The sequence below is a fragment of the Sphaeramia orbicularis genome, chromosome 19, assembly GCF_902148855.1.
Source record: "Sphaeramia orbicularis chromosome 19, fSphaOr1.1, whole genome shotgun sequence".
NCBI lineage: Eukaryota > Metazoa > Chordata > Actinopteri > Kurtiformes > Apogonidae > Sphaeramia > Sphaeramia orbicularis.
Window position 1 is genome coordinate 46,185,131 of NC_043975.1, and position 13,147 is coordinate 46,198,277.

At 38.9% G+C, this 13,147-nt stretch overlaps 1 protein-coding gene across 6 annotated transcripts in view; it reads left to right on the plus strand.

Annotated features, from left to right (window-relative positions):
* The window catches only part of atp6v0a1b (ATPase H+ transporting V0 subunit a1b), a 62,693-nt gene extending 52,068 nt beyond the window's left edge, over positions 1-10,625 (plus strand). For 4 of the 6 annotated variants that reach the window (XM_030121564.1, XM_030121568.1, XM_030121569.1 and 1 more), the window contains one exon: positions 10,105-10,625. In XM_030121564.1, the coding sequence (XP_029977424.1) occupies positions 10,105-10,198 (94 nt within the window). In that variant the 3' untranslated portion in view covers positions 10,199-10,625. The remainder of the gene's footprint in view (positions 1-10,104) is intronic. The other 2 variants (XM_030121566.1, XM_030121567.1) reach the window with 1 other exon arrangement.
* Positions 10,626-13,147: the final 2,522 nt, after the last annotated feature.

Sequence of the window (13,147 nt, forward strand, 5' to 3'; positions counted from 1 at the left end):
ACAGTCAGGAAATCAGGGAGGACACAGACAAAACAGACACAGTGCACACAAATGAACAGAACCCCTCACCAAAATAAAACAGGAAATGAACGAAACCAACAAACAAATTACTATCACTGCTGAGGGCAGTGTGTCACAATTGGTTCCAGATATTAGGTATGTAAAATTAGAATTGTAATAAATTAAAACTACACTCAAATATTTGACATAAAAGCAGATTTTTACATAAGCATTTTCTCCCCTTAAAGTGCGGTAATCAAACATGGTTCTCATGATAATTAGAATTTAAACAGTAATACTAACCGTTGGCAATTTTACCACGTTTTAATGTTATACCGCTAATCGTTGCATCCCTACTCTGGCACCATTGTTTTGAATGGATTGTAGTTTTTGGAGCTGTTTCCAGGGGATCCCATGAGCAGGGCATTACAGTGGTCCAGCCTCCAGGAGACGAAGGCGTGGGTGGACGAGCTTCTGTGCATCTGTAGCAGTGAGGGAGAAGATCTGAAGATAGAAAAAACATGTTTGAAACAGATGTTTGATGTAGTTTTCAAATGTTAGGTGGGTCCAGTTTGACACCCAGGAGGGTCACAGAGGTCGACAGTGGTATATTTAGTCCAGAGGGGGATATAGTGGTTTTGAAAGAGGCCTGGAGTTGGTGGTGGTGGTGGGGGCGTTCAGAATGGTACTGTTAAATTGGAGGAAGTTGTGGTTCATAGACGCCTTTATCTCTTGAAGGCAGGTGGTGTGTAAAAGAGTTGGAGCTGGATAACATGAATGTATGTGTGTTTGTGGTGAGTTGAGGTCCTGAGGTTCTGAAGGCTTTGTTTAAGGGTTGATGCAATGTGACTTTGCTGTAGGGATGTAACGATTACTGGTATAACGATAAACTGCGGTAAAATTCCCAACAGTTAGTATTACTGTTTAAATTCTAATAATAATGATAACTGTGTTTGATTACCGCACTTGGAAAACTAATGGTACTGCTCATTTTCTGGAGAAGCAGCATCTATCTATCTATCTATCTATCTATCTATCTATCTATCTATCTATCTATCTATCTATCTATCTATCTATCTATCTATCTATCTATCTATCTATCTATCTATCTATCTATCTATCTATCTATCTATCTATCTATCTATCTATCTATCTATCTTTATAATTTTTTTCTTTTCCTTCAATTTGTTTCTTACGTGTTTATTTTTGTTCATTTTCTCGCCTATTTTATTTTTTATTTCATCCATCCATTCTTCATATTTCTTAACTTTACTGTAGTTTTTTTGTCTGATTTTGTTCATTTTTCCTACATTTTGCAGGAGTTATTTTTTATGTTTACTCATTTTGATGCTTATGTTTGTTCATTTTGTTCCTCATTCTATTAATGTTTTAAAAAATAACTTTGTTGCTTATATTTGTAATTTTGATTCATTTAGTTGATTATCAATCTGACTTTTTTCCATTATTTTGTCCATTTCTATTAATTCTGTTTATTATTGTGTTCATTTTGTTGCTTATTTCTGTTCATTTTTTGCCTATTTCGTTAAATTTGTTATTATTTTCTAGATTTCTTTCTGTCTATCTATCTATCTATCTATCTATCTATCTATCTATGAAAAAGAAACTAAAACAACTCAAACTTGATCTGAAAAATGGTCAAACGGTGGCCATAAGGTGCCATCTTTAATGCACATTTGTATATTTGATTTTTTACATGTAAAAAATGTAAAAAACATGTATGTTAATATTTGAATGTTTGAATGTTTCTGCCAACAGAAAGTACATTGTGCCTATTATTTTATTTTATTTTTATTTTTTTTCAAAATACACCTTGGTTACATTATTTCAGTGGGTGTATAAGTATAAATACCATGATAATAATGATAAACATGATAATTTTGGTCACAATTACCGTGATGGGAAATTTTCATATGGTTACATCCCTACTGGGCTGCTGTCAGTGGTTCATTAGATGCAGTTTCAGATGTAAGTGCTGCAGGTTTGACTGGTACTAGCATCTGTTTTCACACTGAGAGGTTCTTCTCTGTTCAGATTGTAATACGTCTGAAAGACATTGGTGAAAGTCTTCAATGGGACCATTTTGTCCACGTGAGTGAAGGTGTGTGTTTTACACCAGATTTGACCATTTTCACTAACCGTTCAGTATTTGGGCTGAATCATCTCTTTCCTCAGTGAACTGGGACAAAAATAGTCCTCAGACAGATGAGTCTGTCTTCTACAGTTTGTTATGAAACTCTTGGGTTTTGTGTTATTTGCGAGTACTTTATAAAAGAATGAATGAATGAATTACCCAGAATACCCTTGGAGCTCTGATGGTTAATGACCCTTGGGTGTTTTTGGTGTAACTAGCAGATGCTTTTGTTTATTTATTGTTTATTTATTTGTATCAGACATGTAAGTAGTTACAGTCCACAGAGTATAATGAGCTTTAAAAAAATAATAAAAAGGGTTATAAATGTAAAAACAACATGCGTGCACACACCCTATCATCAATAACAAGTATAAAGATGCTGGTGCCAGTATTTAACAAGTGTAGAATCAGTATGAAAGTCAGAGTTAACAACTGTAAAAATCACAACATTTCTAGAATGACTTAAACACAGCATAAAATTCAAAATTGCTTTCCGTAACATCTCATAATAAGAGCAAACATTATTAAAACAGAACATACCACTAGCACTACAGCTACGATAAAAACCACGTCTAATACAGAATGCTTTGTTAAAAGCAACTCCGACTGAGTGAGCAGTACAACATTTAAAATGAACCCATAAGTAACAGAGATAAATATTCGAGCAAAAAGATATGAACAATTTATTCTTAACAGTAGTGGAACAAAAGATGCATTCATTTAGTGTGTGCTCAAATGTTGGGGTTGTTTTCTCCTGTTTGGTATGTACAGAACATACGCAGGCAGTGTTTCCTAAACTGAGCCGAACCATATGTTCTACAAAACCACTCCACTTTGACATTTCCATGAGGAATGTGAGCAACATGAAACATTCCTGCCGCTAAGTGTTTTCCTTAAGTGTGAGTGCACAGAACTCCAGATAACCTCACATTACTGGACACCTCCAGTTCCATCGCCTCCAAGCACCACCTCCACCCTGACACAGGCTGCATCACACCAAGAACGCCCAAAGACGCGTTCAGCGCTGCAGCAGGATTGAATGGAAAATACACGTCTGCCAGTTATTCAACACTGTGTTTGTTGTAAAGGGATGTAATGGATGTTTCCAGTAACAGTAGGAAGACATTCCATAGAACCACAGCGACTGAAATGATGAATGATGTTCTGTGTTACCTTACAGAACACTATTACCTCCGCCAGGAGGTACTGTGATCACTTTGCTTTGTGTGTTTGTTTGTTTGTTAGCAACTTTACAGGAAAACTATTACAACTAATACAACTCTTTACCAAATTTTCCTCACAGATAGGTCTAGGCCCTGGGACCAACCCATTAAATTTTGGGCCAAGTAGGCCAAAGTTCAAGGTCACAGCAAGGTCACAAAATCTACAATTTTCCTATCTCTCATCATTGAGCAATTTTCGAAAATTCATAAAAAATTCAAAAAGACTCCGGTTAGCCTCCAATTTGATACACCCATAGCTTAGAACAGTATCTTGTATCTGGCACAAAATTGTCCACATCCACTGTGGAATGTGGACTCTGTGGACATTTACATTTAACATTGAAAATCCTATTTACACCACATTTTTCATTATAACTCAACAAATATTGATTGGAATTGAACATAATTTGACATACACATGAGTGGTACCAAGCTTCAACTTTTTCTGCTGTATGGAACAACCTTGAAACTGTTTAATTTAAAAAGAAATAGTCGATCCACGCATGCACAACATTCAGGGTGCTTGGCGGAGGTTTGCGTTCTCTGAACACTTGTTATATAATTATATCAAATATATTATATTTCAGTTTATCATTAAATATACTGTACATGGTAGTTTAAACTACTGTCCAAAAAAATATACAACACAATCCTTCCCACTGGTAACCCCACACTGTAAAAAATGACTGTAGAATTAACACCAAAAAGTTGTAATATTGCAACATAAAAAAACTGTGACAATACAAAGCAAAGTTGTTTATTTGTAAAGATTTTGGAGTTAACAATTAAATCAAATATAGCTGTAGTTCTTACCGGAAGAGTATGTGAAGAAAACCAGATTTGTATGTAGAAATTATGTATTTCTATTGTTTTTAGAAAATAAAACTGTAAATTGAAAAACAATGTGGTGCCATTTAAATTGCAAGACCATAATGTTGAAATAATAGCGCATTTGCTTTTTTTTTTCTATGAAAAAGTTAGCAAAAAGTAAACATTTAACAATTTAACATTTTAAACTTGTAAATTAATGGGTTGGTAGAGCGGCTCGTCCAATAACCAAAGGGTTGTTGGTTGAAATCCTGGCTCCGACTGTCCATATGTCCTAGTGTCCATGGAAGACACTGAACCCTAAATTGCTCCCAGTTGGACCTGGTGGTTTTGGAAAGTGCTTTGGACACCATAAAAGTGTATAAAATGTGCTAAATAAGTGCAGACCATTGAAATCCAATGTTAAATCTACATGTTTAAAATGTTAAATCTACATGTTACTCCATTTACAGTTGAATGTGTTTTTTACAGTATTGTTCTAGTAACCACAGCTGCCAGTTTTTTTTTCCATAAAAACAACAGGATTTTTTTTTTTTTAACAGTGCAGATTTGAAAATGTTTCTCTTGAAAAACTGTTATTGTTTGAAGATTCATTTCTTTGTGTCATCATAGTAAGGTGCTTTACTAATAATACATATGGCTGAAACTAGGACTGGGTAAAAAAATCGACTTGATTAATTTGGATCGATTTCATTTTCATTGTGTGTCATCGATTAATCGTGGATGAGATCGATTTTTCAGAGCAGAACTACGAGTACCTGATCCGGTTTCTGCCAATGCTGAGGTGCGGCTGGCTCCGTCTTGCGAGCCCCTCAGGGAGGTGGGGTGTCTTGGTCTTGCTCATGACAGTTCTGGCGTGGGAGGGACGCAGAGGAAGGGTAGGGAAAACCCCTCCGTGGGAGGTCCCCCTGGCCTCAAACTCGAACCTGCAGTGCGGAGGAACTGGCCGGTTGAGGCTGGTCACAGAAACCGGTCATAGAAATATTAAGTTCGTTCACCTGTGGCTGAATGTGGAGTTAGAGCACAGGTGTCAAACATGCGGCCCGGGGGCCAAAACCGGCCCACCAAAGTTTCCAATCTGGCCCGTGGGATAAATTGGCAAAGTGCAAGTTAGGGCATCAAACTCAAAAATAATATCATAAATAATAGCCTATAAATAATGACAACACCATTTTTTTCTCTTTGATTTAGTGCAAAAAAACATGAAATTATGAAAATATTTACATTAAGAAACTATTCCTTAACAATAAAATGTGAATAACCTGAACAACCATGAACTGCCTGAAATGTTTAAAGAAAATGAAGTGCAATTTTAGCAATATTTTGCCTGTTACTAAATGTTTTGTGCCTTCGTAGATCTGATCTGTAATGTAGCTTATAAATGATAAATTGAGGCATAATATTGATAAAATTGTACTTACATTTCTTAACAAATTTCATTTTTCAGGTTATTCACATCCTTTTTGTTTGGATAGTTTGTAAATGTACATATTGGCATAACTGAATGTTATTTTTTGCACTAAAACAATTTTGAGTTGTCATTATTTATCGGTTGTCATGCTATTATTTTACTGGTCTGGCCCACTTCAGATTAAATTGGGTTGAATGTGACCCCCAGAAGAAAATGAGTTTGACACCCCTGAGTTAGAGGAATAGTAAAGCGGGGACAGGGACAGCACATACTTTTATGGAATACTTTAAACAAGTGTCAGTTTGCAGAAACTGGCAGATGATGACCAAATATTTGACACATTAAGACAGTATTTGTCTGTTGTTTTCTCTGTTGTTGAAATGCAGTGGAGATGCTTTGAAATAAAACTGTTATGGTCTTTTGTCATGGTTAATGAGAGCTGGACCTACGGTGCAGACAAAGGACCCAAGAAAATAGTTTTTTAAAAAAAACTTTAATGATTGTGAGTTGGGTGAGCTGAAGCTGGAGTTGGTGTTGGAGCTGGAGTTGGAGCTGGAGTTGGAGTTGGAGCTAGAGCTGGAGCTGGAGTTGGAGTGGGAGCTAGAGTTGCAGCTGGAGCTGGAGTTGGAGCAGGACTTGGAGTGGGAGCTGGAGATGGAGCTAACGTTGGAGCTGGAGTTGGAGTTGGAGCGGGACTTGGAGCTAGAGTTGGAGCTAGAGCTAAAGTTGGAGCTAGAGCTGGAGCTGGAGTGGGACTTGGAGTTGGAGCTGGAGGTGGAGCTGGAGCTAGAGTAGGAGCTGGAGTTTGGAGCTGGAGCTGGGCAGAGGTGGCAGTTTGGGTCTGAGGCTGAAGCAGGCAAAGGCAGGAACTGAAAACAGAAAATGCAGTCAGGATTAGCAGGACAAAATAAGGGGCTAGGTGAAACTACAGAGCCCATGTGCATCGTACTACTACGGAGGAAAGATCACAATCTGGCCACGAGTGGGAACTGAATCAAACTTATATTCAGGAGAGAGTGGAAGTGGCTGATGGTTTGATAGAAGATGGTGTGCAGGTGTGCAGGGAGGTGGTTAACTCTAGCTCCACCCAGCTCCAGACAAACACACACACACACAAGACAGGGAAAACAAGACACACCCACAAAAGAGAAGGGAAAACATGGAAACACACTAGGATCCTGACACTTTTGTCCATGATCATCATTGGCTGTTTTGTGGGGTTGGCATTTCCAGGTGTCCTCGCTGTTGCATTTCTGTTTGACAGGTTGTTCCTTTTAAACTTATGAAGTGGGTTAGGGTTACTTTCCCTCTGTCTGTCTGGTCTGCCTGACGTCATCCTTTTGACATGAATAAATGAACAGGAGTGTGTTTTTGTTGGATGGAGGTAAACGCTCGTCTCTGTGTTGATCTGTTTGATCTGATCTGCAGGTGGCTTTAAGTGGAGTCTGTTCATCTGTCTGTCTGTCAGTCTGTCCTCTGTCTGTCTGTCTGTCCTCTGTCTGTCTGTCAGTCTGTCCTCTGTCAGTCTGTCCTCTGTCTGTCTGTCTATCTGTCAGTCTGTCCTCTGTCTGTCTGTCTGTCTGTCTGTCCTCTGTCTGTCTGTCTGTCCTCTGTCTGTCTGTCCTGTAAGGCTGTGTAAATGGGTCGTACCACCTTTCTCAGATGAGAACAGCTGTCTCTTATCGTGGGTATGTTGCTTTTCCCAGAATCCCCCTGGGCTGTTGGATGGTCCCACCTATCTGTGGCTGTATGTGCCAGGGTTCTAATGTTTTTCTGGCCTGTAATGGAGGTAAAAAACCATGTGAGATGAACCTGGGAGAGTATAAACACACGGTGGAGGGAGCAGCTTGTGGGGGAGGAGACTGGTGGTTGCTAGGTAACCAAGGAAGGACGACACCACCAGGCTTTCAACAGAACCAGACGTGCTCTGTTATTGATTTCAGGATAAGTTGAAGGTGTTGCCAAAACACTGGAATTCCTCATGAAGAGCCTGACAGAGGAAAGATAAGGAATATAAGGAAATGATTAATAATATATAAATATAATTATATAATGAACACAAGAGGATCTGGAACAAAACAGACCAACAAAACAGCTGGACTTAAAAAGGTCACATGTAATGTCTGCCATTCAATCAACAAAGACACTGAAGAATATGTTGAATTCAATCAACAGAAGGTTATGGAAGTACATCCTAACCCTAACCCTAACCCTGACCACCAAGTACAGGGGTTCTACCCTAACCCTAACCACCTTTATATATAGAAATAACAATTACAAAAGTTTAAAAGTATATATAAAAATATCTATATAGAAATAACAACAGTAACAACAGTATAAAAGTATATATAAAAATATCTATATAGAAATAACATTTACAACAGTATAAAAGTCTATAGATATCAACTCCTCCAAACCAGTCCAGTGCCGTCTAAAACCAATCTGTCAGTGCAGTGTTCAATAAATTTGCATCCAACTTATTATCTTTTGTATTTTGCATTTTTCATTGAAAATCTGATATTTTCCTATCTTTAATTCACTGATCATGTAGATGTTCATTAAAGCTCAGAGTAAATTCATGGTAACTATGGAGCCTCTGAACGTCCAAATGGGTCATATCTGATGACCATGAAAGGATGAATAACTGTATTTTACACCAGTTATTGACATTGATTGATCGAATTAATGGATCAACAGGCATTAAACAGTTTAGATCAGTAGATGGTTTTGGATGTTTGGGTCAAACATGGGCTTTATCTGTCTAGTACAGTCCTGTCCCTCCTGCCCAGACCACCAGAGTAGTTCCCATTGCTGATAGTGACAGCAGTGTTAAACCTACGGAGTGTAAGTGAATGCAGACGGTCCAGACGCTGGTCGTTCTGGACCACAGGGAGGTCCATGTGGACGTACATGTTCATAAAGCTGCAGCTTGTCCACTCAACAGCTCTCTGCTAAGGTTAAAAAGAGCCCAGGAGTATTTTTCACAGAGGTGAGTGAATGGAAATAGTTGTGTTCAAAGTAAACACCTGGACGCTGCACTGGGCCGTTCACACACACATGCTGATGAGGCGTCGAACACATGGACACACACTGCACTGAGTGAGTGAGTGTGTGTGTGTGTGTGTGTGTTAGATCAGGCATGTTTTCCACTTCCACAGCTGTGTGTGTGTGTGTGTGTGTGTGGGAAGGCTGATGGGAGGAGCTTTCATTTCTTTCCTCTTTGTGAGTGTTGCCCTCTGAGGCCAAATATTTGCCACGGCTCAGAGACATTCCTGGGCACTCCCCGTGTTCACCCAGGCCCAGAACCAGAACCGGCACCAGCCCACTCCGCACAGTTTTCCCCTTAAATCAAGATATCACCAGTTGTCAGGGTTGGAGAACTGCATTCTCCTCATGACTGTGATGACAGTCACTTTAATGTGCAGAGGAAAATCCACAAACATGTTCCTACGCAAAACACTGAACTACCTCTCACAAGCCACTTTTACACAGATCCTGGAAAAAAGGTCAGATGGTGAGCCCACCTTTTTTCCACCATTGACTGATTTCCAAAGCCAAGCCAAAAGAGTAACAGAGGCTGGACTTTCACACAGCGGACCTGCGCTCACCAATCAAAGGGGCGGGGACGCACAGCAGCGTATAAGCGCATATGGAGGCTCCGACACTGGATTCTTTATTTATTTATTTATTTATTTACACTTCATAAAATAGCAAGAGAAAATTAAACAAAACAACATTCAACTAACATCATTGTGCAGGTTAGAAGCCAAAAAAGGCTTATATAAATACTTCCCCGGAAAGGATCAATACACAGGAATGAAAAAAGAAAAGAGAATTAAAAATACAATATAACTGAAATAATAAACTAAAGCAAAAACAATGAAAATGCAAACCACATTACAAATCATCAAATACAAATCAAATGATATACAGCAGTGGTTCCCAACCTTTTTTGTCTTGTGACCCCATTTTAACATCTCAAATTTTTGGCGACCCCAGACATTCAAAACAGACCCCAGACATTCAAACCCTAACCCAACAGAGTTAGTCTTACCCTAAGACTGTCGGGTTAGGGTTAGACTCTGTTGGGTTAGGGTTAGACTGTTGCATTAGGGTTTAGACTGCTGGGTCAGGATTTGGGTTAGGGTTGGACTGTTGCATTAGGGTTAGACTGTTGGGTTAGGGTTAGTAACTACATGTCCAGGGTGAACCCAGCCTTCACCCATAGGTAGCTGTCATAGGCTCCGCCCCTGTGACCCTCTGAAGTGGTTCAGATGATGACTGAATTCTCAGATTGGCCTTGTTGATGTTGGTTTTAGGGAAAAAAAAAAAACTGAGTGTCCAGTAGAATGAAAATCAGAACAGAATGACATTCAGCCCTGGCTTTTCACACCTGCTCAGTAAAATGTGTGTATAATTGGGGGGGGGGGGGGGGGGGAATTGAATTTCTTTGTGTTCATAGTGGGTTTTTTTTTTCTTTCTCTCTGTAGGGTGGAGTTCCAGAACAAGTTCTACACGGGCCAGGGTTTTAAATTCATCCCCTTCTCCTTCGAGAGTATCCTGGAAGGACGCTTTGACGAGTGACGGCCTCCAGCGTCCGTCCACTGACCCCTCCCCCCCAGTTTCCCTCCTGTTGTTGTGTGTGAGCATGAACCCAAATGCAGCCCTCTGTCGTCCTCTAGTGGTCATTTGTGAATCAGTGGTAGATTTCTGCAGTTTTCCAGGTGAACTGTTGTGTATCCTGTTGAATGGATGTGATCAGCTCACAATAAAGTGCATGAAACAACTGATAAGTAACAGACGCCATAAAGAAGGGCCTCGATCTGATCCGATGATATGAACTCATATATTCAGTCATTTGAACCTGTTCAACTGTCCTCCCTCCAATATGCATATGTTTTCATTCCATTCAAGTTCAATACATGAAAGTAGCATGATGTTTGTACCTGATGTATATGTAAGACTCAAACACCTGCAATATGTAATTGTGTTGTTTAAATCTTAAAACATTTAAAAAAAATACCAAGTTAGAAGTCATTTATTCCATATTTGACTATGTAATCCCCTAATACACAGGTGTCAAACATGGGGTCAAAACCGGCCCGCCAAAGGGTCCAGTCCGGCCCGTGGGATGAATTTGTAAAATGTGAAAAATTACATTAAATCATTTTAGGTTAATTCAATCTAAAGTGGATCAGACCAGTAAAATATTATCATAATAAGCTATAAATAATGAAAACTGCAAATATTCCTCTTTGTTTTAGAGTAAACAAAAGTAAAATTACACAAAAATTGTTACATTTACAGACTGGCCTTCTACAAAAAAATGTCTGAAATGTGGATTTTTAATAATTTTTTGCCTATTACTAAATGTTTTGTGCATTTGTAGATCCACTGTGATCTGTAAGTTGTGATGCATATGTATAAATGTTAAACGTAGGCATAATATTGTTAAAATTGCACTTATTTTTCATAAGAATTTTCAGGTTGTTCATGTTTGTTCATGTTATGCTCAAGTACAGTTCGTAGATGTAAACGTTTTCATTGCAGAATTTTACTTTTTTCACTCAAAAACAGAGAGAAAACTTTGGAGTTGGCATTATTTATAAGTTCTTTTCCTATTATTTTTTGTATTGTTTTACTGGTCTGGCCCACTTTAGATCAGATTAGGTTGTATGTGGCCCCTGAACTAAAATGAGTTTGACACCCCTGCCCTAATATGAGGATTGTGATAATTGTTCATGTCCACCTGAATGAGATGAGAGTTTAGAGATATGCATGGGTGATACAGGACCCTGGCCTTAACCCTGGGGGTGGGGGGGTCAGGGTCTGGTCCTCTTGGCCTCTGTTTTCAGGTCTGATGGGAATGATGATGAAGGAATAAAGACATGTTACTCTGATAATCTAATTATTGTCACAGAGTTTGATCTTATTTGTGTGATTCTACTGTTTTTCAATGAAAATCTATGTGGAGGTGAAATGTATTTGTGTATCGTGTCATCAAGGCCTGATGTTGGTCTGTAACTGAAACATAGATGATGTGTTGTGTTTGTGATCAGTAATAAACTAATATCTGGGGATTCACTGAGCAGCATATTACTATTAGGCCACTCGTGGGCTAGGACGTAGTGTTAGTGGAATAAAGTATAATATAATAAAGTAAATGTTTTGTGAGTCTGATGGCAGTAGGTGTGAAGGATCTTCTAAACCTTTCAGTTTTCCATCTGAATATTAGTCGTCCTCTGCAGATGCGCTTCTGGTTTGTAAAATGAGATGAAAAGGATGATCTGGATTTTAATATTTTGATTTCTTTTGTTTTCTCATAATATACCAACTCTAAACAGCTGATATTTTCATCTCTAGTGTGGTCCTGATACTCTATAGAAGCAGAAGCAAACATATTTCTACAAAAATATTCTTTTTAACATGAGGAGCTGTAAACTTGACTGGCTGTGCAGCTTCTCTCACAAAGTCTGATGTGGATCAGCCTTTTAATGACCTCCTGCCACATTCAGATGTTTCACCTCTGTATGAGCGTCTGGTGTCTCTGACCTGTCTGTGGATTCATAGACACTGATCAGACAGAACATTAGAACCACCAACAGGTCAAATGGTGTTCATGTTGATGATCTGAAGGGTAAGGTTAGGCTAACCCTAACAATAGAGGGTTAGAGTTAAGGTAAGGTTAGGCTAACCCTAACAGTAGAGTAGAGGGTTAAGATAAGGTTAGGTTAACCCTAACAGCAGAGCAGAGGGTAAGGGGAAGGCAGTGGTTTCCAACCTTTTTTGTCTCCTGACCCCATTTTAACATCACAAATTTCCGGTGAACCAAGACATTCAAAACAGAGACATTTTTTTTGCTAAAATTTGTTTTTGATCATGTAATAGTTTTCCATACTATGTTTCAAATACAGGTTCATTTTAGAGGACATTCAGTCTATATAATGTATATTATTGTGGATGGAGGCAGTAAAGCCAGGTGTAGATTACTGCACAAAGGGAGAATTTTATTTTCCTTGGTCAGGATATGTACAGTCAGTCCAGCTTAGATTTACAAGGCTGACAATTAATACTGAACAAACAAGAACTCAAACTATGAATTATGAAAGAGCTGCAGCGTCTGAAACCGACCACAATGAACATTTGACAAATAAACAGAACCACAGTGCTGCAGTTTCAGACTCACAGTTTGTCTGTTATGGACTGGGATTGTCTCTGTCAACGTATATTTTTTATTAGTACATTTTTTTTCTTTTCTTTTTTTTCTTTAATCAATTACTAGAATTTTCAGGTGACCCCACATGGGGTCCCGACTCCAAGGTTGAAAAACACCAGAGGCGATTTCTCACAGACTGCAAGGGAAGCCCATTCGATCTCTGCTCAGTGCATTTGTCTGTAGACGCCGGACGTCTCTGGGCTTCAATGGGACTGAGTGGAACAGTTTTTTTCATTGCCTCAAAACTGGACAGTAATTGGATAAATGCCACGATGTTGTCCCGCCCCCGGACGCCGGGCGTCTCTGGGGGTGAATGG